This window comes from Pseudonaja textilis, chromosome 3 (genome assembly GCF_049901715.1).
Source record: "Pseudonaja textilis isolate UNSWEBS1 chromosome 3, rPseTex1.2, whole genome shotgun sequence".
Taxonomy (NCBI): domain Eukaryota; kingdom Metazoa; phylum Chordata; class Lepidosauria; order Squamata; family Elapidae; genus Pseudonaja; species Pseudonaja textilis.
In genome coordinates, this window is record NC_141992.1 from 45,450,511 (window position 1) to 45,477,191 (window position 26,681).

Below are 26,681 nucleotides of genomic sequence, written 5' to 3' on the forward strand. Positions count from 1 at the left end.
TAGTGAAGGAAGCTTACTACTGATTTTATAAATGCTTCTACTAACTGCTTTTACCATTAGCAGAGATTTCCTAACATTCAAATGCTGTCTTCCTTCATATAGCTTAAGACAGGGGTCAGCAACCCGCAGCTCTGGAGCCACATATGGCTCTTTCATCCCTCTGCTGCGGCTCCTTGTCACTCAAAATATGTCACAACTGCCAATGTGTGACACCCACCAGCACATAATTGTTTGAGCTTTTCAACCTCTGGTAGCCCAACCATGGGTAAATCCAAGAAAAAAAAAGTTTCAGAAGAAAACAGAACATTTAATTCAACTAGATATGCTAGTTTTGTGACCACTCAGGAAATAGTCAGGCATGGGAAAGGTTTTGTGGCTTCCAGTGTTTTCTTTTCTGTGGGAAATGGGTCCAAATGGCTGTTTGAGTATTTAAGGTTGCCAACCCCTTGCCTAAGACAATTGTTCCACACCAAATACTACAGGCAGGAAAAAAAAAACCAGTCTTGGCCTTCTGTGTGATTTTCCTGATGGCAACACTTTTCAAGTATCTTATCTTCTCTCAGTCATCTGTTTCCCAAGTAAAATACCCTGTTCCCCCATTCTTTCATAAAATTTAGCTTCCAGAGACCTGAACATTCTTCCTGTTCCTTTCCTGTACCTAATACAGTTTTTTTTCCTGGTCCCAGAATCAGGCATGGTATTTAAAGTGGGGTCAATAGAAAAAGCCAGGATGAAGAAATGGAGCCTTTATATAACAGGGACCTAAAAGGCAACAAATTTGGCCCTTAGGGGGCCTTAGGAACATTCCAAAGTTTGGGCATTAACACCAAGCACATTCTTAGCAAACATCAAGTGATAAGCTGCAGAAAGTGATGCAAGCAACATGGCTTCTTCTAACGATTGACTTTACTCACCATTCATTCTGTAACTGTAGAGGCAAATGTGCTCATTCAGCCATTTCTACCAGATGTGAAGCACCAACATCAGATAATATCTGGGTAGCCATGGTGAATCAAAGGTTAAAGACCAGAAAATGTGGGGAGAATGAAGAACAAAACAGTAGCTGGGGCTGGGAACAGCAAAGTCAAGGAAAGAAGAGAAACAAGAGGGCTGCTGTGGTCTGCAAGCTACGTGCTGGGGAATAATGACTCAAAATCCACTTTAGTGAGCCAAAATCCACTTCCCTCCTGTCCCTCTACCGAAAGCATTAGCGGCCTGCATCTCAGCAATTGTCAGCAGAACCAGGCCCAGCCTGAAGCTGGGGTATCCCAGCTGACAGTAGCTCATTACCAACAAAAACAGCAGGCTGTTACAGCTCTAGCAGGAATCACATGGTTCAGCCATTGAATTTCCAGTCACATCACAAATGCTTTTACTCCTTCACAGATGCCAGCATGCAGCACCATAGGCTGAGTCTTTTGGACTGAAGATAATCATAATAAAAAACTCTTAAAACCTGGAATCTGAGCCTATGCTTCTCTGAACAGAGGCAGCAACAGATTGCAGGCAACCAGCAGTAAATGTGTGTACTACATGGGAGTTAATGAGAAGGTGTCTTTTCTGAACACAGTTGCCAAGAGAGAGCTTTGTCCAGTTCCTATTGTAATCTGTCCATTGATTTTAATGGCACCAGAAGCCAATACTCAGACCTAAATAGCTTGTTTATTCTCTAGTCTTTCATCTTGGAAGAGCCTTGAAAGATTTTACAGATCATCTCCTTGCATCTTATTATAAAGGCAGATTTTTCTTGGGGCCACTGGCTATGGCAAGTTTAATGTTTATTTGTGAAATAGTAAAAAAGAAAAAAAAGAAAACTAAATGTTCCTTACACATGAGGGAAAATTTAACTAGAATGATACAATTAATTCCTGCCTCTACAATTAGAGTGTGATTCTTTTGGACTATATGATCAACTGGAATCATTACAGGGTATATAAACTTATTGTTGTTAAAAGAACATGGCTTTGTTCAACTGAGAAAAAAAGCTAGAAAACTAAAAATTTTGACATTCTACAAACCAATTGCGGGGAAGAATTCCTATTTGTAAGCTTCTCTTTATGCAGAACCAGGTTCAAATATCATGGAACCTGACTAGATGGTTTATATTTATATCACAGGGTGATTATTGTAGGGGCAAATTCGAAGAGAGGCTACATAAGCTGCCTTCAGATCATATATATGTATAGTATGTGTACTATATTCAGATATATTATAGCCTTGACATACTCCAAGTAACAACAATGAGATCCCCATGAATACAAAACTAAAGCTAGCCCTCCTCTTGAAATGCTGCTTTTCTGTTCAAATGGAACTTCCCCCATTATTGACAAAAAACAGTCAAGAAGAAAGATGGTCTTATTATTTAATTTTACATGTAGCCAAGGGACAACTGAATTTCTGTAGCTGGAAGATGGGAACTGGCTTGCTAAAACCATTTTATTCTAGTGCCTATCTATCTCCATGATTGTGTAAGCTATTTTTCTGTTATGGAATTAAGAAAGCATATACCCAGGAGGATGAAAGTCACACAGAAAGCAAAGCCAAAGGGCAAATGTTGAAAGAGAGATAAAATGCTCTAGTGTTCTCAGGTTGAAACCAAAAAGTCTCAACCTGAATATGACAACTAAGCTCCAGCTAAGGCCAATCAAGGACTCTATCCTACTATAATTATACTTTGATGTTTCAGTCTTATGGTTGACATGCTGACTTGCTTTCAAGATTGGTTATGAAGAATTACTTTAGTTGATCATTTTCCATTTCTGTTTGAGGGCTGAACTGGCCATAACCTTGCTTCTTGCTTTCAATAGAAACATTTGTATCTGTGAGTAGCCCATCTTGTGATCTTACCTTGGAGGAATTCATATTTTTTAAGATAAGTAGTTTGACCTATATTCCCAGAAAGTATTCAAACACAGTCTTCTGAACTAATGCAGTCCAGAATAATTGTGCATCAATCTGACTGCATGTTTTGCTTCATTAGGGGATGGGGGTGATTGTACATTTCTTGCTTCTAAATGTTCACATGTTGAAGAAATGCCAGTTACAAGTTACAACAGGTCACATGCACCAGAATATTTCAACTTCAGTTTTTGTACATGTTTATTTTAAAAGGATTCTGAACCTTTTGATGTGTATTTATTTATTGATTTGATTTGATTATCTGCTACCCATCTTGTCCGGAGGCAACTCAGGGCAGCTCACAAATATTAAAACCAGAAACATTTTTAAAAAAATCAGAAATCACAATAAGCATAGTTATACTAAAAGTTTATCATTAAAAGTTGGTGGGGGGGAGAAATAAAGGAGCACAAAGACCATGAGGGGAGGTGGATTCTTCTCTCATCTACTAACCATCTTCAGATTGTTGGGGCCCCAGGCCTGCTGGCAGAGCCAGATCTTCAAACCCTTACAGAAGGTCAGAAGGATCTGTGCAGATTTCACTTGGGAGGTGGGTATGAAGAGATATGGCTCTTCTCCTGGATCTCACCCACCAAAATGTATTTGATATGGGTTTTCTCTCAGTAGGGATCTCCCATAATCATGCTCTGTATTCAGAAATCTGTAATCTGAGTTTTAGGAGGCTCCAGACAAACAGTCTTGACTTTACCAGTTCAGTATGTGCTTTTCTGCAATAGCTTCAGGACAAAATTGGTTGATCACATTTAAAGACTTGTAGTCAATGATATGCAGGCAAGAACTAGAGATATATTTTAAAATTTATATTTTGCGATCTTCTCTTCAGGGATAGAATGTAAGAGGGTGTACCAGTTACATCAAAACTATGGGCTGTGGCTCTAAATGCTTTGAAGTTCTGAAATCAGATAAATAAGAATGTTTATTCACTTTCATAGCATGCTAGAAAAGCTATAAGGAGGAGGTGGAGCAAACCGATTGATATTCCTACTCCCTCGTATAAATGTTAAGAGTGCTCAGTTCCTCAGTAATACTTCAAAATGAACACTCTACCTCTCTTCAGTTTATTTTCTTCCCCTCCATGGTGCAATCCATCCCAGTGGTTGAGACATTAAAACAGGCTCATAAATGCCTCCTCTGATTCTTCCTGCTCAGATGGGGCTCCCTGATTCCTCTCCCTGAAGCCAGTCTGTGGTGTGGTGCAATAAAAAGTAAATGACTTTGCATGCTATCTCCTGGCTTCATTGGCTTCTAATTAAGAAATAATGAGGCAGACTCTATTGTAGACTGCGGAACTAATAAATGACGACCAACATGTCTCCTGTCCCAGTTTTATGTTAGCAATGGAAATAATCCTGCCCGACTCAGGGGCTCTCATTTGTGTAGGACAGATTTTTGTAACTTGAAAGATTATCAGCATCCCAGTGAAGGTTGAAGAAGAAGCAAAAACAAGAAGGGATCTCAGTGTGTTTTCTATACAGGCATGTGCCTTCCTCTTTCTCCACACATGATGCATATAACAGTCTTTACTATTTTATTGTCCTTGTGATCCTGGAAATGATTTGTGGAGGGTTAAAAGGTTTATATTAATTAGACATTATAATAACCTGAGGTAAAATGTGGTCAAGAAAATGGCTATGGCTTTTGTTTGTACAATTTACCTCATATTTGTTTTTTCAGTACTTACTCTATTCAAAAAGCTCATTTTCATTCCTATTAGCATGAAAAAGTGGTAAGAGTTTAATGTGTAATATCCTTGCATAGTTTATAGAATTTTAGAGGCATTCTGGATTCCATTATTTTCTTTAGCAGCTATCTTACCTTTTTCTCATTATTTCTTCCTCTTTTGGGAGACTGGAGTCAGCTTCCCTTAAAATCTACTATGAGGGGGAAAACAGAATAGTTACACAGTGTCCTTTGAAAGACTATGCTAGGAACCCTCTGTATGGAAGCTGCATTTTCCCAACATATCTTTTGGGACATATTAAAAGGTCTCCCAGTTAATGAAACTCCATAGAGTTAGTTCATTAATATATCAAGCAACATGCATAAAATACTTCCCTGGATTGGTTAAATATGTTATTTAGATCACATTGCAATGTGGACTGCAATGTGGTATCAATGTCAACTGAGATTTCTCCTATTATTTTAGTACTGAACTTTTGTAGCTTATCCCCCCACCACCTCTTCACTCATCACTCCCTCCCCCAGCTCTGTCTATGCATAATCCCTGGTATTTTTTTCAGGCCACTGAAGCTATTTGCTTGTATAATCTTTTTATTATTATTTTGGTAATTTCTATTATTGAAACCATATTTTATAGGCTTTTCCATTTGAAAAATCCTATAGAATAAAAGGCAGTTTGGGAAAAGACCAATTGCAATATTTCTTCACTATTTCCCCAAGTTATCTTTTCAGATAAGCAACCATATGACTCTGAGAGGTGAAATTTTGTTTGCATGGAATAAGTAATTACATTTGAGACATCTTAGAAGTGGACAAATTCATGAAGAAAAGAACCACCCATTGCAGTTAGCCAAATAACTTAATGGTACTACAAAGTAAAAAGATATTGCATGCAAAGGTTGGCAAACTTCCTAGAAACAAATAACCTGATACTATTGTAAAGAGAATGCTAGATAATATGGAGATTTAGCCCAGATTTATTTATTTGTTTATTTATTTATTTATTTATTATTTGTTATTTGCCACACATCTTACCATAGGATAACTTTTGGAGACTTACAGTTACATAGAAGCTAAAACATAAAAAAATTAAAAACAAACATTAAAACCAAAGACAGATGGGAAGGGGTGGGATCTATTATTACTCAATCAGTCCATTGGGGCCCCAAGCTGACTGGCAAAGCCAGGTCTTTAGGCCCTTGCAAAAAGATAGGGGGGTTGGGGCCAACCTCACATTGAGGAGGTACGACATTCCAGAGGGCAGGAGTAACAGCAGAGAAGGCCTTCCTCCTTAACTCGTGTTGGCGAACCTATGGCACACGTGCCGGAAGTGGCACCCAGAGCCATTTCCTCCAGCACACAAGAGGTTACCTGGAAGAACCCCACTGCTCATGTGTGCACCACTGCCCAACAGCTGATTGTTGGGTATCTGGTCTGCATGCACAGGGGGCAGAGGGGGTGCGCGGGAATGTGCTATGTGCGAGGGGACCGTGCGCAAATGCGAAGATGTGCTGCATGCAAGGGGGAAAGTGCACGCAGGCAAAAAGATGCATGGGGCACAAGGGGGGAATCATGCATGCATGTGCAGATGCGGAGCACGCAAGGGAGAAATTGCTCACTTTGCATTAGCTGTAGTTTCTGAATGTTCTTCAAGGATGGTTAGCAGTATCTCAGGGCTTTTCCTTTTAAACTGAAACCTGGTTTCCTTTTAAACTCTTCCCAGAGAGAGCTAAATAGAAAGGAATATGGATTGATTTGGATAGAATTTTCATTTCTGCTTACTATCCTGGACTGACCACGATAATCCCAATTTGTGAGGAAGAATTCTGCCTAAAAATCCCATCCTGGAAAATCCTGATTTTTCAAATAGAAATACACCAATGCAGAGAAGTTTGGTATGCACTTGTAAGTAAAATCCAGACAGTGCTCTCCAAGGAACTGAGAATACCGCATTCATATTGCAGCAGTACCAAAAGCAAAACCTAAGTGACCAGGAAAAAGAGAAGCAAGAATATATCTAATAACAAAATCCAATCTGAAAATGTGTTAGGTGTTCTGGGAGTGCTGTCTGTGTATTTTGCTAGGTGTGGCTAGATTTGTGCTGGAGCCCAAAGGAGCCTATGCTATTGGTATTGAGCAGCCACTATTCACAATCTGTACATCCTCTCTTGCTTGCTTTTAGGCAGAGGTACCTGGTAGGAATTTAGGAGAGTATAAAGTGCTAGTATTTTAAAGGCTTAACTGTGCACATGAGTTAAAAACTAGAGTCAATGTCTCTCTTTCTTAAGGAGGCAGGTCATGAATATAGAAAAGAAACAAAAGTTTTAAATAGTGGACTGGTTATTATTCCAATTTATTGTACTTCCGGTTTTGGTATTCTTTTGGAGAGTCTGTTCAGAAATGGTTTCTTTAGCTGGACACCCATTTCTAAACCATTCAATCCACTTTTCTCCTTCATTTCCTCTTTCTCTCTCCCTAACAGAAACACTTAGATGAGTGCTTCCAAGTCCAGTCATCTGACTACAGAACAAATTGGGGTGAACAATGGATTATATTGTCTGGTTAAGGACAATAATGCATGAAGGGTTACATCATGCTTCTCCAGCAATTCCTAGTTTATGATTTGTGCAGCTCAACATGATTGAAGAAGTTAAAAAAGAATCAATTAAATATGGAGTGTGCTGTTGACTCGCTCTCTTTAACTGTTGCACTTTTGAATTTAAAAAAGGATAAAACAAATAAATCTATTAATTATACTAACAGTCTAATCCTCCATATGATAACACACAAAACAAGATTTGTTTGTTTGTTTAAGTGATATATCTAATCATCCATCTCATCATGGTGACTCTTGGCAGCTTACAGAAGATTAAAACCAGTAACAAGATAGTCTAAATTATATACCATCCCCAAAAGCCCACCACTCTTAAATCACATGCCTGAAGTAGAAAGAGAAAGCATACCACCTATTATCAATAAGTCCACAATTAACAATCCACAATTGAAAAAAGGCTCACTCAACCATGTAAGACTTTATGTGGCCTTACAAAAATCATGTGGGGCTTCATAGATGCTAAACAGCACTATGAATTATATCCAGAAGCCCAAAGGAAGCCACTGCAGCATGTGAAATAGTTGTAGTCTATGGTCATATTGTGAAATATCCAAAACTGCTTGCACCACTGCATTTTGACCCTGCTGCAGCATCTGAATCATCTTTGAGAGCAGCCATGTAGAACATTTTACAGTAATCTAGCTTGGGAGGTGATTAAGTCTAAGGGTAATAACGCTGAAATGGCATCGATCATGTTTTCCAATGACCTTTAGTGTATTCATATGAGGATAGTGCATCTATCCTGATCCTCCTTGACCTTTCAGCAATATTCAGTACTATCAATCTTGATATCCTTCTGGACTGGTTCATGGAATTAGCAATGGGAAGCTCAGTGTTTTGGTGATTCTCTTCCTTTCTCTGGGATCCACTCCAGTCAGTGTTGGTCGATGGAAAGAGATTGAGTCCAAAGTCCCCACTATGCCTTAGAGAGGAAAAAGTATAACTCAGCCTTGCAACCCTGAGTGGCAGTAAATTCTGAGATACCACCTTCCCAAAGTTTTGATGATTTTTCATCTTTACATCTGAACAGGTTTATATTCCTCCAGAGAGAGTTGGTTAAGGCATTTCCCTGCAATTCCTGTTCAATATAGTTGCATGGAGCATTATTACATACTAAAACCATGAAGCTACAAATATAATTCAGAAAATAATGGTGAAATGTTGTGATGTTAAAGGAATAGAAACTCCTTCATTGATATAAATGTATTTTATTAAAAAGTATTTTAATATTAAATTCCATCTGTATATTTCCTTTTCATGGTAATATTTAATCTGCCTTTTTCTTTCTAAAAGGCATGTCAAACTGGTTAATATACCTTAAAACGAATTCAATAGTACAAAAATGAAGAAAACAAACTATAAAAAGAATTATCTAGTGATAAAAATATTACAATTCAATACACAGGGAGAATAGCAATTGGAATAAAAGGTCAATAAGCATCAATATCAAAAAATATTAAACTAAATTTCTGAAATGCAACTATCCATGAAACACACACCACACACAATATACAAACTAGTCTAGGTTTTCATAAAACAATTTACAGTGTATAATAAATAAAGAATGCAGAATTACAAATGCCATTATATTTTCCCAAAATGGCCTTCACCAATCTAATGTTTTCCAGGGATTATTACTTTCCAGATAACATAATGATTATTGTCCAAAACCTTTGGAGGACATTAGGTTAGGGTGTTGTCCTGTTGAGTCACAGCCAAAGGAAGAGGAGAGCAATTCTGATTGTTCCTCTGACAAATCATAGAATCAGCTCTTTTGAAATCATGCCTTTGGCATCAATCTTTGCCAATATCTGAAACCTATTGCCCAGATTATGTCTGCATAGTCATTTGTCCATTCATTTGATTTCTAATTTCTGGGCATCTTATAAGAAAGTTAAACCATAAAAATAGAAAAACTAAAGAATTGACAATAAATAGCCATGCCAGGCTCTTTATAGTTTTATTATATTAACTGCTGGGTTAGTGTTAAGACACTGACAGTAAAACAGGCATAACATCAGTGTACTATGGGCACATCCAACATCAGTGTACGATGGGCACATCCAACAGCCTTCACATCAATGAACAAATACAGCTATCCATATTAAACATTTCTGTGAAATATGAAACCCTGTGCAGATTTATTGAAACCTTACATAACCCAATATGTAAACAAGAGCCCCTTTCAGATATACCATTCTCTAGCCTGGGTTTATTGTTTTTTTTCAGAATATAAACCTTTGGTCATCTTGAGAAGTGGTTCTGCCAATATTTTGAGATATATGTTTGACATATTGCCACATATGGCAACACTCAAGCTGACAGAAAAGCTAATAGATTAAAGTAAAGGAAACTGTACCTGTCTTCCCATTTTTTAAATCAGGCAAACTTTTTGGGGGGAGAAGAAGATGAATTCTCTTACAAATTTATTCTAAGCCTATAAGAACTCCTCTGGGGCCTCTTTTCTCAAGATTCAATAAAATATATCACCAGAATTTCCTTTTCCTAAAAAGATCTGATGTATGTCCCTAAAATTACAGTTGCAAAATTTAACATGGAAAAAAGTTTTGTCTTCAGCTGTATAAATATGCAAATTATTCGTGTCTATGAGTAGACCTGGTTCTAGCACATTGCACACAGCATCCCTGGGCAAATGTTGGGACACTAGCAGATCCATCGATTCTCTTACAATGCTGTGCCCACTTTACTTCATTGCACAGTGAAGTAATTAAAATGGCAAAGCTACCAAGCCTAGCTGCATGAGCTTTGTATTTCTGACTGTGCTGCTTTCAAGCCTTCTGCCACCGTTTTTAACCAATTACTGAACATTACATGCAGAGGTACTGAAATACTTTTCTCAGAGACCCCTCAACTTAGAGCTGACCTGTTGCAAGATATAGAACATTGTGGCCTGGACATTCTTGGGGAATCCAGAGCAGCATTTGCTGTATTTGTTCACCAGCAGAAGAGGTCTTCCGTCAGAATGATTTCCTCCTTCCCTTTTACTTCTCATATTTTGTTCCATGTGTTCTAGAAGGATGGAGGTAGAAAATCAAAATAAGTCTTGTAGCACCTTTTTGGCTGATAAATGTTATCAAAGCAGAAGTTTTCATGAGTTAAAGCTCTCTTCATCAGATACATTATAATAGATATAATACAATAGATGCAAAGCATTTCTGAAGCAACTTGGGAATTGTAGGAGATGCAAGAGGAGGAGTGAAAAAAAAAGAATATATGTGGCATTTCATTGGAGGAACTATCAGCAGCATTTTGGATTCTGTTCATTCTGAAGGCCTTGATACCACAGCATAACTAGGAGCTCTGGTGGCGCAGTGGTTAGAATGCAGTATTGCAAGCTAACTCTACCAACAGCTAGGAGTTCAATCCTCACTGGCTGAAGGTTCACTCACCCTTCCATTCATCCCAGGTCAGTAAAATGAGAAGCCAGATTCTTGGGGGCAATATGTAAACATGTAAACCACTCAGAGTACTGTAAAGCACTATGAAGTGGTATATAAGTTTCAGTGCCATTGTTATAACTAGCCTTCAGCCATGTAAGGGTGACATATAGGAGTTGGGCAAGCTTTGCTTTTGGGCTGGATCCCTACCTGGATATTTTTCTGCTTCTCAACTATCATCTCCTCCCACTTTCTACCTGCTTTTCTTCTTTTTCTTTCTCAGTCTCATATTGCCCATCATCTCACTGAAATGATGCACCACAAGAGTGTTTTCTAATGTGAACCAATGTAAAGCTCCCTCAGCATTGTGGATTATCTGACATGACAAACAGCAGAGATACAATGAGGAGGGTACCAGGTTTTCTCTTGTGCAAAAGTAATGTTCCTGCAAGGTCAATATAATTAAGATGAGATCTTTGAAACCATGGGCTACAATCAGCCAGCTCTATCCTTGCTTGAAATCATGTACACTGTTGTCTTACATGCAGAAGCAGAGTCACAAAAACTCACAATAACCTGATATGGCAACTAGATGTGAGCTGCAAAAATCTATAATACCACTATTTGGTAATAGAGGAATATAGAAAAATTTAATTTGGCTGCCATCTACTAGTTATCTGGATTTTTGCAGCCCAGATCTTCTAAACATAGTGGTTCATTATATTTACACTGAATGGACATTCAAAAAAATAATAGGAAGTAAAATGGAAAGGTAAGATTTGAAGGAACAAATACCGTATTTTTGGGAGAATAAGATGCACTTTCCCCCCCCCCAAAAAAAGAGTAGGTTGAAATGTCTGTGCGTCTTTCACAGCGAATATTACAGTGTGGGGGAGGAGGGTTGGTGCGGCATCAATCAGCTGTTCTAGAATGGGTGGCGGCAGCGAATGGGTGACAGCGAATGGGCTGCGGTGAATACATGGTGGTGAACAGGCCATGGCAAACAGGCCAAATGAATACCAGATGGATGCTGGGAGGCAGAGGCAGATTTTTTTTTCTTTTCCTCCCAATAGGCTAGGTGCGTCTTATACTCCAGATAATCTTATACTTCAAAAAAATATGGTATATCAGAACGGTGTATAGTACATTGTAAGGCTTTTAGACAGAATCTCGTTCAAAAGTCAAGCATATATTTTTCTTTTTTTCACATTGACAAGGTAGAAGCTGCTGGTTTACAGATGAGAAAAACCTTGCTGGTTTCTGTATTTTTCCTGATGGAGCTGCTGATTGATGTTTAACCAATAAATTTAAGGCAGAATGGAGAAAATGCAAAGCACTGAGCCTTTTCCTAAGATTCCTTTATGGAAGAAAACGTACATCCAAGAGGGCATAATAATCTGATATACATAGGCTTTGGGACCCCCAAAAATAGAAGAGGAATAACTAAAGAAATAATGGACAGTCTTTAACTTTTTATTTTTGTGATGTAAGTGATTTGATCCTCTTCAACCAAGTCATGCCATTCACTCTTGTGCAACTTCTAAGAAGTTTCACTGATCCTCCCCACTAGTCGGAAAAAGTAATAGAGAAGACAGATTAAGATTTGTGCCCAACATAAGTGAAATAAACAGTAGACTTCTCAGGAGAAGTTGGACAGAGTTAAATTCAGGTAGTGGTAAAATAGCCAAGTATTTATAGTACAGAGACTGTTGTCTGATTGAAGAGGAATGATCCAACTCCAACATAATAATAAATTGCCTCAAGAAACTGGGAAAGTAAAAGCATTCTGCTTGCCCATATCACCAGAAGAGCCAAGTGAACAGACATAGATTTGCAATTTATTACAGCCTTCTCCACTATGATGAAATGAACTGCACTTCTAGTTAAATTATAGGATGAACAAAGCTTTTGATAGAGTTTTTTCACAATAAATGGGAGTGCAAATGAAGTGCCTCTCTGAATGAAAATGAATGTATTTAATAGATCAAGGAATATTGCAAGAACAGACCCAGTTAGCCTTTCCATCAGGATATCTGCTTTCTTCCAGATGAAGCTTTTTATCAATATATATATATATATATATATATAAGTAATAGAGAAGACAGAAGACAGATATATATATAATCTCCTTATTTCTAACTTTCCACAAACATGCTCCTCCAGTTCTATTTGCCCACAATTTCTCTACAGTTAAAACATTTTGTTCTCTCAGTCAACCATGTAAGATTATACTATAAGAATATCCAGAGCATTGCAAAGAAGGTAGATTGAATTTTTATAGCATCTTGGTGGATGCATTTGGGTTTCTATATAACTGTCCAAGCCTCATTGTAGCTGCATGATTAAACGAAAAGTTGCAGTCTTCTCAAGGAAACTCCATTAAACCCTATTTATGAGGTATTAGGAAAACTTCCACTTTACTTAGCTTGAGACAGAATTATTCAATTAACTTTTCTAAAGGAAAACAATTATCTTTTTAAGGTCCTTACTTCATGTCCTCTATTTATCAAAATCCTAAAAGCATGTGTTCAAAAACCATTCAAAATAACATACACACAAAATCCTAAATAAATTAACTTTAAATTAAATTGGAAGAATTGTTGTATTTTATCTACATTTTCCACAAACTCCTTGAACTGAATCTATCTCCATACACTCAAACTCTGTTTTGATCCCAGATGTATTTACTTTAGAAGTCGATTCTATTGAGGTCACTTTTAAATGGACATGCTTTGTCCGAAGAACAAAAGTTAATCTCTAAGAAATACAATGTATAGAAAACTCAAGTCACATTATATGATAGCATAATCATATATATGAAGATGGATCCCAGGTTGCGAGTGGACTTTGCTTCATATGTGCAACACAGTACACTTTTCCAATTTTGAAAAAAGAGAGAACTGAAACATTCACAAAGTGAACAATTAAATTATGACATAATGACTGGGGTCTTTTGCCCTTATCGATATTTTTGATATGACATTTTAAGGCAAGTTTCATTTTAGCAGCTGTTACTATTAAAGGAAATGCTTGGAGGAGTTGCTCTATTGCAGATTAATAATAAATTGGTATATCTGTTTAGCTACATGTCAATTTAAAATCAATGCCTTCAAGCATGTTCAGCTACATGTTCTCTTAGGTAACATCCCGTACAATGTTCTCTATCTCATAAAAAAATGCTTCTTTTGAAATACTGCATTACCAATAATCAGCATCTAGATTCCCCTTCCCAAAATACTAATTTTTCCTGAAGCATCAAAGCGGTAGGTAAAGGAAACAATCAGAGTAAGTCTTGATGAGAAGGAGCCTTTTAAAAATGACTGTGATGCATTAGCAGTCTTTTTTTAATGTGATATCAACCCCCTACTGTGAACACATCTGAAAAGGAACAGGAAGTGATAACGAGGAAAGAAATATCATGGTGATGCAACTAGAATAATGCAGGGGGCAGAGAGAGATGGAGAAATTAAAAAAAAAAAAAAGCTTGACAGGATAACCACAAATCCAGATCAGCTTAAAACTTTTAAACAAAAGGTATCTGTTTTATACAGTAGTGCAGTTAGTCCATAAAGTACTAACCAGTATAAATAACTTCAATCTTCATGTGAAGATGGTCATAATTATTTCAGAATAAATTACATATATTGAGCATTATCAAACATTTTTCTTTAAATGTTTTCCCCTTTCTCTCACTTTACAAACCCAACTACATCTCCAAGACTCCTTGCCTGTGAGCCTGGCTTAAAAATAGTTTGGCAAAGAGGAGGAAGACCTTCCGCATGCTAAATTATTTGCTAACTGCCTCATGTCTCTTCCTGAGGAGTTTTTTAGAAGGAAAGGAGAACCATGGCATAGTAACAATGTCAAGTCTTCCTTTCAGACTCCTAGATTTTCCAGCTGCTGTTGCTGATCTGTGTCTTGTCACCTGCTATGCCATTGGGAAAAATTAAATAGATAGGGACATGGTTTTCCAAGGTAACACAGTTAGTTATTTTTTTAAGCATTCATTTTGTAAAGGATGTCTTAGTAAAGATTAGATGCCAGTATCTTGCTGTGGTCTGTGCACCAAATTGATCCTGTGCATTTATGCCTTGGCTTTTAGCCAGCCTTTGCTTTTTATTATATTTCCCAGAGTAATTGTATTAAGGAAGGGGTTGCTATATTGATTTTCACATCCTTTGTGATGGACCTTCAATTTTCCTTCCCACTCTGGATGAAGTTTTTTTTCCCTCTGCCATAAATCTATCAAGATACTGAAAAACAATATATTTTCCTCTTTCAATGGAAAAACATAAAGAAAAAGATTTCTTCATTCCCTTGAGTTATAAAAGTGATCCAACACAGATTAAATCACAACATAAATTACTATTTTTATTGAAATTATTTCAGTTTATGGGCTGAATATTTTTTGCATAGTATACTAGGTATCAAAGAGGACTTTCCATGATGTGTTGGTTCTCTATGTATAGAGACCTTTTTAATTTATGTATTGTTTGTAAGAGAAGCATCCCTTGGTTGTTTATGATTATTTATCATCAAGTTGGTGTTAATGCTTAGTGAGTGCCAAGACATTCTCCAAGATTATCTGTTCTCAGCCTGGCCCTTCAGACCTTCCAACAAAGCACTCATTACTGCTGTAACTGGCACCATACAAGTGTCGTCCCACTTTACCCTTTTCTTCACCTTTCCCAGCATTTTAGACTTCTCCAGAAAGCTAGGTTTTTACATTATTTATGAAAGATATGATAGCTTGAGTATGTGGTTCAAGTGAAAACTATTTTTTTATGTTTATCCACAGTATTCTCAGTTTTCTCCAACACCAAAGTTCAAACACACCATATTCTGTTTCTTTGAAAACCAGTGTTTGTTCCATAGAGCATCACAGGGAAAATGATTGCTCACATAATTCTGATCTTTGTAAGTATGGACACATCATCTTACCTGAGTACCATTTCCAAGGACTTCCTTGCTATTCTATAAGTGCTAGTCTGTGGTGTATTTCTTGACTGATGGTTCTTTTATTGTTGATAATGGATCCGAAACAGAAGTTACCTACTGTTTTAATACCTTTATTGTCAATTCTACGGCTGCTTTCTATACCTGCACTCATTAATTTGAACTTCTTATTGTTTAATTGTAGCCCATATTTATACTATGCTCCTTGATTTTTATTACTAGAACTTGCAGGTTATTTGCACTTTTAGCTGTCAGAATAGTACAATCAGCATACTGCATGTTTTTTTATATTTCTTCCTCATATTTTAAAATCATAATCTTTTTCCCATCCACCTTTCCTCAGTATATATTTATCATATAGGTTGAAAAAATAAGGCAAGAAGAAAGTATATAGCTGGGTGACTTTAAGCCAGCCACTTTCTTTCAGCCACCCCACAGAATTGAGAATTTTCTTCACAACATTGTTGTTGTGAAGAAAAGAGGAGGAAGGTGTGATGGATGTGTCTATCACCTTGAGTTATTTGTAAAAATAACAAAGGTAGGATATAAATAAACAAAATAATAAAGTTATAATAATGTCTCTTATTCTTCTTTAGCTTTTCCTAAAGCCAGCTTGAACATTTGATGTCTTCCTTTCCATGTAGGGCTCTAATCTGTCTTGGATGGTTGTATTTGCCAATATATAAAGTTAAGAATATTGTAGAATAATTTGCATACTTGTCAAGACTGCTTTCTTTGGTACTGATATGTCGACTAGTTTTCTTCCAATCTCAGGACACTGTCAGTTTGTTAGCATATTTTGGGACTATTAGTTTTTCATCTATTGTTGCCTGCTGTTTTGCTAAAGATATTCCTTCAGTTCCTTATCTTTCCAATTAATCTAACTCATTTTCTAATACCAAAGTTTCCTATAAATAGGAAATATCTTGTAAAGTATGTTGGAATTTGACATCTTTACTGGATAATATTTCAGAATAGTTTTTCCAATTTTGCTTGATCTTTAAATTAATTACTTTTTTGGCAGCTTTTAGCATATCAATTTGACGGTGGAGCCTTCTGAGTTTGGAGATCTTTTGGAAGGCTTTCCTTGTTTTTCAAAGTCAGATTCTCTATTCAATGTGTTTATAGATTTCATTGTAACACTACTTCATGTCTCTTCTAACAGCTCTGAAAAATTCTTTGATAATTTCCTTCCTAAGATCTTTATATTTCTTGACTTCAACTTTTATTCTCTTGTCAGTTTCCACTATTTGTTCTGATACAAAAGTTTGATTTTTCTATTTCTAGATCTCTAGCAGTCATTTTTCACAATCATCTTTAACAATTTCTTTAACTTCATTCCACACTTTTTCTGGTTTTCTGTCAATAAAGTTCAGGAGTTCAGAGCAAGTATTTTGTGATTTGTTCCACAAGCAGCCCCTGGCAACATCTTTGCTGTTATAACAGCAACAGAGTGGTCAATGTCTGGAATACTCTACCTGACTCTGCAGTTTCTTCCCCAAACCCCAAAACCTTTAATCTTAGACTGTCTACTATTGACCTCACCCCTTTCCTAAGAGGCCTGTAGGGGGCGTGCATAAGCGCACCAATGTGCCTACCGTCCCTGTCTTATTGTTTCTTTTTATTTTTCTTATATGTATCCATTTCATGTATTCATAACTATGCTTATACTTATACCTGTTATCTTATAATCGCTTGACAAAATAAATAAATAAATAAAATAACATAACTGAGCTATTCCATCTCCTTGCACTTATAATATGGTCAATTTGATTTCTGAGTAGTCTGTTAAATGATGGTCATATATAAAGTTATTGTTTTGGTGGTGGGAAGGCTTTGTTAGCAAATGAACATTTCATAGGATTGCCTATGATATCAATGTGTGGCTGATTCACTTCACCTTTCATTGTATTGAGCTTCTCTGTATTCATGCTTCGTAAGTTTTCTGATCCCTGTAATTCTAACTTTGCAGCTTTGGATTTTGATTTCCTGCATGGCAACCTCAGCTATTAGAAGTTTTAGCCTATTGGCATCATAAACCTCATTTAGTACTCCAAAAGCTCCTTAGCTCCTTTTCTCAGTAGTATATTGAGTTCCATCTGACCCAAAGGTCCCATCATCTGGCATTATATCATTGATCATTTTATATTTTCTATCTATGTGATTTTCTTGGTAAAAGGCAAAGGAAGTCTAGCAATCCTTTCTCTTACACAATATGAAAGGTTCTCTTTGTTATTAGTCTTGCTATTTACTAAAATGATCACCCACTTCCAGAAAGTTCTTCTTGTGCTGCTGTCCAACATAGATGCCTGCTTGCTCTAGATCAATGGGACGGTCTTACTGCCCTGGTTGGTCTTGCTGGTATTATATATTCTTGGTATCCTTCTAGCATTTTTTGCTCATCTTTCCCAGAATAGTCTTTTTTGGAATTGGCAGAGCAGGATTAGACAGATTGAAGCAAAAGGCAAATTAGAGGTTCCACAACTTCCATTTCTATGTAAAGAACCTACTAACATTTCACTAGTCATGATGCAACAGCTTCCTCCATTAGTTCTGAGAATTCTAAATTAGATTAACAGAAAGTGATAGGCTACTTTCATTGCTGTCTTCAGGCAGCACAAAGTGGAAATGACTGGGCGAGGGCACTGCTGTTTCGCACTTGACATTCATACTCAACATCTACATCTGATGCAGCTATGTCAGCCTGACTAATGGTAGAGCTGACCCAGTGGCCCATCTGTCATTTGCATCTTTTCCTATTGCCTGTCAAGATCCTACCGAATTGTTGCTAGGTTCAAAACTCTTCCTCAAACACAGTTACCAGTAGGAAAAGGTGTTAAAAAAATAATGGACAGAACAGATCCCTGCATGAGTCTTAGAGCTTATTCACAAGTGAAACTAAAAACACCTTGGAGTGTTTGGAATGTGTCTCTTGTGAAGGCTTCTAATGCCAGTTAACAAATAGGAAGAAAGTAATTTTCCAGCCATTTCTTCTTCCGTCCCTTCTCAGAAACTGTATCTACAAGAGATCCAAAGTAATTACAGAGGTGAACCTGAAGGCGACAGTTGAATTTCAACTAGCAACTCCATATTTTTCAGTATAGGACATATTATTTATCCTTCCCTGTCTCTCCTTAAGCTGCTGGTAAAATATAGGTGGTCCTCAATTTATGACCAGAATTTGGACCAGAATTTCTGTTGCTAAATAAGGTGGATCTTAATCATGTGATCAGTGAATCATGGCAGATTTTATGAATTTTTTTTGCTATGGTTGTTAAATGAATCACTGCAGTTGTTAAGTGAATCATGTGGTTATTAAACGAATCTGTCAATGGTGAAAAAAATAAGGCTCTATATTTATGCAAGAAAAAACCAAATTCCCAGGTATAGTATAAGTGGTATCTGGCTCAATAGTAGTAACTGTAAGAGGGATCTATGAGCCAGCAGTGTGTTTCAGCTGCCAAAAAAGACAATGCAGTCCTAGGGCACATTAACAGAGGAGTAGAATCAAGATCACATGAAGTGTTAATATCACTGTATAATACCTTGGCAAGACCACATTTGGAATACTGCACCCGGTTTTGGTCACCACAATGTAAAAAAGAAGTTGAGACTCTAGAAAGAGTACAGAGAAAACCAACAAAGATGATTAGGAGACTGGAGGCTAAAATATTGCTGCAATTGGGTACGTCTAGTAACAATGAAAAGAAGGACTAGGGGTGACATGGTAGCAGTGTTCCAATATGAAACCAGGGTTGCCACAAAGAAGAGGGAGTCAGCCTATTCTCCAAAGCACCTAAAAGCAGAACAAGAGGTAATGAATGGAAACTAATTAAGGAGAGAAGTAACCTACAACTAAGGAGAAATTTTCTGACAGAACAATTAATCGGTAGAACAACTTTCCTCTAAAAGTTGTGGGTGTTCCAACACTAGAAGTTTTAAGAACAGATGTCTGTAATGGTATAGAATTTCTGGCCTGAGCAGGGGGTTGGTCTAGAAGACCTCCAAAGTCCCTTCCAAATGTTATTCTGTTATTCTGTGATTTCCTCTTTTGATTGCTTGTCAGAAATGTTGATCACAATATCCTCTGAAGATATAATTGTCATAAATACATGTCTGTTGACAAGCACCTGAATTTTGATCACATAACAGTGGGGATGCTGCAAGAATTATTCAAGTATGAGGACTGATCATAAGACACTTTTTCAGTGTCATTGTAACTTTGAATGGTGGCTAAATAAATGGTTGTAGGTTGAGGATTATCTGTATGATACTTGAGAATTATCTGTACAATACCTAACTCATGACTTACGATAGAGCCATTTTTAGCAATTAGTATTTGGAAAAAATGTGTTTATGTGTTTCAGAAAGAGAAATGGTACTTTTCATTTATGGCAAGTGTGGCATATATACTATGGCTTTTCTGAGAAAATATTCTTATTGGTCGAGCAGATATGCTCCTGTAAGAAGATGACCAAGTATGGTTTTATTGGTCCAACAGTGCCCTTATTTCTATTACCACCATTTTACCTTCCTAATTTGGTCAAACCAATTCAATAGGGTTTCACAAAAATATGTACCAAAAACTCCATGTGAGTCTTGAGTTTAGGAGTCCACGTAACTCTACCCTAAATCTAAATGTACTTTATAACTACATGCTATCTCCAGGATTGTGCTGCTAAGTTTTGATGTGTTGTTACATGTATATTTCCATTTTTCTAATAAACTTCTCTTTTCCCAATCTTTTTCAGTGAAAGCCGTAAGGGGAAAAAACCCAACATTACAAGCAAAAGAAGAAATGAATCATTTATGGAAGAGAAAAAGTCAAACTTCTGATTAGAGAGGGGAACTAATACGGCTCCTTCCATTATGAACTCTTCAGCTGAGGAAGCTTCTTACCTTTAGCATAGAACTACCTGCAGTAACCACAGAGATTCTTAAAGGAGTCAGTGTGGCAAGGGAGTGGCTGTTTCCACTTGCCTTCATGTTGAATGCCAGATGTGCCCTATGAAAGCATTTACTTTGAATGGAAGTTGCACTTGCCCGTTGAAAATGAGACACTTCCAATTGAACTTGCTTCTCATCTGTGTGGCAACCACCACTGCAATTCTTGTTGTGCCATGGAAAGTCAAATGCCCATTGCAATGTGTCTGCCAGATCAGACCATGGTATACCCCCAGATCTGTGTACAGAGAAGCCGCCACAGTTGACTGCAATGATTTGTTTATCTCCACAGTGCCTGAAAGATTGCCAGAGGGGACACAGATTCTTCTCTTGCAAAGCAACAATATTGTCAAGGTCGAGCAGAGTGAACTGGACTATCTGAAAAACCTGACAGAGCTAGATTTATCACAGAACAGTTTCTCAGACATTTGGGACTTTGGCCTGAAGAATATGCCTCACTTGCTGAGTCTGCACTTGGAAGAAAACCAACTGGCTGAACTTCCTGATAACAGCTTCTCAAGCCTGGCTAATCTTCAGGAACTTTATCTTAATCACAATCAAATACGCAGGATTTCTCCCCAAGCCTTCTTAGGTCTTGGAAATCTCCTTCGACTCCATCTCAACTCCAACTTCTTAAGGACAATTGACAGTCGCTGGTTCCAAGTACTACCCAGTCTGGAGATCCTAATGATTGGTGGCAACAAAGTAGATGTCATTCTGGATATGAACTTCAGGGCTTTATCAAACTTGAGAAGCTTGGTTCTGGCTGGAATGAACCTGAGAGAGATTTCAGATTATGCTCTTGTAGGCTTAAAAAATCTGGAGAGTCTGTCTTTCTATGATAACAACCTGATCAGTGTTCCCAAGAGAGCCCTACAGCAAGTTCCTGGACTTAAGTTCTTGGATCTGAACAAAAATCCACTTCAGAGGATTAAACAGAGTGACTTCACAAACATGCTACACCTCAAGGAGCTGGGACTCAACAATATGGAAGAGCTGGTTTCTATTGACAAATTTGCCCTGATCAACTTGCCTGAACTAACAAAACTGGATGTGACCAACAACCCTAAACTATCCTATATCCATCCCAGTGCTTTCCATCATCTCCCCCAGATGGAAACTCTCATGCTCAACAACAATGCTCTAAGTGCTTTGCATAAGCAAACACTAGAGTCCCTCCCCAGTCTGCAAGAGATAAGCATCCACAGCAACCCCCTCCACTGTGATTGTGTCATCCGCTGGGTCAATAGTACTGAGAACCATATACGCTTCATTGAGCCTCAATCCACATTATGTGCTGAACCTCCAGACCTAAAAAGAAAACATATACGTGATGTCCCCTTCAGAGAAATGACTGACAGATGCTTACCCCTCATCTCTGACAAAAGCTTCCCTTCTCATTTAGATGTGGTAGATGGAGAAGACATCTCTCTTCATTGCAGGGCTTTAGCAGAACCAGAACCAGAGATCTACTGGGTCACGCCATCAGGTCTTAAGCTATTGCCATTCTCAGAAGATGGAAAGTATAAAGTGGACTCTGAGGGGACAATGGAGATTCACAAGGTCACAATACAAGAGGCAGGCCTCTATACATGCATGGCTCAAAATCTCATAGGTGCTGACACCAGAAGTATCAGTCTAATAGTCAACAGTTCTTTTCCCTTTAGTAAAGGCATGTTAGAGCTGATAATTGAGGAAGTCCAGACTTATAATATCCTGGTTTCATGGAAACCTCATCTCAATACCATTTCATCTAATCTCACTTGGTCCAGTTTCAACCCCAGCTTGGACTTAACAAATGTAGCCCGTATTCCAATAGGTACCCACATGTATAACATCACAAGATTGCACCATGATACAGAATATTGGGCCTGTCTTCATATAGCATTTGCAAATTTGCAGACCAAGGTTGCCTGTGTCAATGCCAGGACTAAAGAGGCTCAATACCAATACTTGGAAAGCAGGCAGGGTGCCCTGATGATATTGTTCCTCTGCATATTGGTGCTGTCTATAAGCCTCATAGGCAACTATGGTTTCAGTTCTTTCAAGTTTCAGTCTAGGAGCCAGGGAACCTGCATGCCATGGAAAACAGCCTCATCTTCAGTTCATGTAGTATATCCAACTTTTATCAAACAGTGGGATCGAGGGAGAAAGGGTGAGACACTCCTAGCCATGGAGGTACAAGCAACATCGTTGGACTCGTGAAGGTTGCAGGTTGTTTTTTTTTTCTCTGCAAGAAGGGTGGATAAATACATCTGGTGAATTTCTTTAAAAATTACCAAATACAGATAAAAAGGGAAAAATACTGAAGTATGAAAACAATGAATATGGAAGATGGATAGGAAAAGTTGTCCCTTTTCCAGCCAAACCATGAGTTTGCTTGGCCAAACATAGCATCTCTTAATCCAAGATAAAGAATCTATTTTTACTGAAAGAAAAGTTGCTGAAAAGACAGGCAGACAACCTGAGTTGGAAAGCATCAAGCTTGAAATTCCAAAACACCTCTGCCTCTTCCAGGCAGCTATGACTTCTCTGGCAGCCTGATACCAATATACTTTGTGCTGAGCACATGTCTGCTCCCCTGGAAATACAAAAAGGCCTTTTCCTTTGGGGATACCTTTCTCTCTGTGTGGATATGTATCATCACAGAGAATCTTGACCAAATCCAACAAATCTTTTGTGACCTGAAGAATTTGCCTCCTGCAGTACTTTCCCAAGGAAGCAAATGTGATATGAAGAGAGGCAACTTTCTCTGGCTTGAGAATCAGGAAAAATGATTACGTAGAAGGGTGGGGGTATGTGTGAAACTTTGTATCAATTAACAATGTCAATTAGCCAATATGAACTGCATTTCAATTCAAGAACTTAATTTCAATATTATTTTGTAAACTTTTGTGAATAAGATTGAAAACAAAAGGAAGAGGGGGTGAAGATTTTTTTTTGTAATATATATATATATATATATATATATAAATGTAAATAGGGAAGAAGTGGGGAGGGGGGCCTTTATATACCAATCATATGGAAAAGGTTTTATGTTAGATCAACATTGCTTCAGCTATAGGGTGGGCGGAATGATAAGGAGGGGAGGGAATAATAGTTGATGTAAGATTGATTTCAAAGAATGAAAATATCCTTGTTTTAAAGTGGTTGATTTCCATGCGGCATAGCTGAAAACATCTCAGAAGAAGACACAGGCTGAGTGGTTGAGAAAAAGAGGGAGGATGAATATTCCCTTTTCTAACTCTGTCATCATTTCTTTGTCTCTGATAAGCCAATTAAAATTGCAAATAAAATATTTCTGTAGTTGTGTGCTCTTCCTAGATAACCCAAATCCAGCCATGATTCATGACAGCAGGGAAGGAGGGTCGTAAGGGACTTCTGCTGATGGGTGATCTGGGATAGGGTGGCCTAACTTCCGCTTGCAAAGATCTCCTGTGTACCTCCACCCTGCAAAGTGTGGTGTGTGATTCCTTTAGTCCTTCAGAACATTATTACTAAATTGTTACTTTCGATCTGATGAATGAAGGCATTCTTAAATATGCATAAAATAATCCTATTAGTTACATTAATTACATTTTCATTACATTAATTACGTTTTAATCAAATTTAGGTTTTGTTCTTGCTTCAGTCGTCTTTTGGAGAATAGGTCCCAATATATCATTCAACACTCAAATAGAATCCTATTCTGAAAAGTCATGCACTCCTAACTTACACCGAGGGAAGCTCTGCATGTGCCAGTAAGAAAGAGGGTCAGAGAGCAACAGCAGCAGGAGGAGCAGAGTTATTATGGTTGATTGATTTCACAATTAGCAGATGTTTAGACCAGATCTGACATTTTTATGTATCTGTCAAGTCCTTCCCAAAGACCTGGGATAGGCAGATGATGTTGTGTAATGATGTTAGTGGTATTTATGTATTATTTATTAAACAAATTTATATAACCACACAACTCACACTTAGGTAAGTCCAGGCGGTATACAATTTTTTTTAAAATGTCTTTGCTGGATTTTATTTTCAACAACAGATCATTATTTAGTTTTCAGATTTTGTGTATTTGACATTAGAAGTATTTGAGAAAACAACTTTTCTTCAGGATTTCTGGCCCTAGTTGCTTAGCTAACAAGTAGTCCTGAGTTCATCATCAGATGTCCAGGAACTCCAACATTATCAGCATCAGCATCAGCACCAGCAGCACAAAATGTAAAATCACAGCTGCCAGTTCTTTAGCTGATATTGGCCTTCATATCAAGTTATTCCCAAGAACTCAGAATGTCATACTCTATTGGTATATGTGCGGATCTAAACCTTTTGTAATCGACAGAAGGAAATGTTGTCAGTGTGCCTGTTTTCTCAATACCATCCAAGATTTTTTGCTATGGCACTCATAGATAATATATATTATATAATATGTAATATATAATTGCACATACACAGATATGTGTGTGTGGTGTAATTATATGTAATTTTACACACACACACAAATGGGTATGTGGGTTGTATCGAATATATATGTATTGGGTGATACCCAATAGTAGGGCAGCTTACAAATGGATAGAAAAATTTAGCACAACAAAAAACAAAAGAAAAAGAATCAACAGTGGCAAAGACAACAACAAAAACAACAAAAAAATGCCAGATGGAAGCAAACAAGAAAAGGGCCTTCATTCATGCTCACCCAAGAAGAGCCAGGTTTTCAGGACCCTTTGAAACACCAGTAAGAGTATATTTTGCTCATACTGCAGAGCTTCCAGCAAATCAGGTGCAATCTCAGAACCATGGCTGCCCACTGATTTTGCTAGTCGGCATATGTTGCCACTAATTTTGTGTGTTGACACTTACTTATAATTTTTAGGATAAATACCAAAGAACAAAACATCACAAGAAATGCCAGGATGGCAATCAACTTTTAAGAAAGTTTTAGAAAATGTTCCTGTATATGTTCAAATCACCGGGGGCCCTTCCTTAATCTTCTGCAATGAATCCACATAGCAAGGATGGTCTCCAGAATTCAACTGACAAGGAAGTCAATTTTGTGAGGCAGCTCCATTTTCTTCCCCGTCCTCCACCTTTTGGACTGCTCACCTTGGATTGAAGGTAATTAATTAATTCACCATGGGCGAATAGACAGCAATATAAATTCAATAAAAAAATAAATAATCAAGAAGGGAAATAATGTCTGTATTTACAATCATTGGAGAGGAAGGGTTTACAAGCAAATAAGCACTCAACAGCAAATGCACATTGAAAGGAATGCAATAGCACAAGCTATTTGCAGATTAGAGTCCACCATAGAGTCAAGCCTGCATGTTGGTCCAAGCCACCAACTGCTCAGGAGGCAAAAAGCATCAGCCATTAATGTATTAGGGATTTTGTCAGTTTCAGGCAGCAGCAAAAGTTATGCCAGAGGATACTAATTAACTAATTAAGGTCACAGAACAGAGCTTGTGAACTTGTGGTTATCACTAATTAAGGAAATACCAGGCTACAGACAAAAGCTACTCAGGAAGAGATAGGTTGTTTGAGGGTGGGGGAGGGAGATCAGGCGGCACAGGATGGTGTTGCAGGTCATAAACCAAAGTTGCACAGACAAAACTCTTTGATTGGTAATGGGGTTTCCCAGAGTCTACAAGTCAGAGCACAAAAGCCAGTCCTCCTGGATTCTCCAACAGCCTCTTCCTACACTTCCATTTTTAGAAGATCCTGACTAAGACTCCTTCAGATCATGCCTAGATTCTTATCTATTCACTTGGTCCTGCCTTTTACCACATTTTCACCAGCACCTACAAGAAGAGGATAATCAAAAGTCTGATTATGCCATTACTCAACATTCAAGAGAGTGAAGCTAAAGAGAAGCAGCAGCAACAGAACTTTTGAGTTTGGCATGTATTGAGTTTTGCATGTGACTAATGATATTTAGAATAGAATAGAGTAGAGTAGAGTAGAGTAGAGTAGAATAGAATAGAATAGAATAGAATAGAATAGAATAGAATAGAATAGAATAGAATAGAATAGAATAACAGAGTTGGAAGCGACCTTGGAGGTCTTCAAGTCCAACACCCTGCTTAGGCAAGAAACCCTACACCACTTCAGACAAATTGAGATTTCTCTCAGCACCTTCCTCTGTGAGAGTGCAAAACTAATCTTTCTATAGCATTTTAAGGAAGGCA

The 26,681-nt window shown here is 37.6% G+C and overlaps 1 protein-coding gene across 6 annotated transcripts in view; it reads left to right on the forward strand.

Moving 5' to 3' along the window:
* The window catches only part of LRRN2 (leucine rich repeat neuronal 2), a 150,071-nt gene extending 126,262 nt beyond the window's left edge, over positions 1–23,809 (forward strand). For all 6 annotated transcript variants that reach the window (XM_087929440.1, XM_087929441.1, XM_087929442.1 and 3 more), the window contains one exon: positions 20,319–23,809. In XM_087929440.1, the coding sequence (XP_087785566.1) occupies positions 20,566–22,716 (2,151 nt within the window). In that variant the 5' untranslated portion in view covers positions 20,319–20,565 and the 3' untranslated portion in view covers positions 22,717–23,809. The remainder of the gene's footprint in view (positions 1–20,318) is intronic.
* Positions 23,810–26,681: the final 2,872 nt, after the last annotated feature.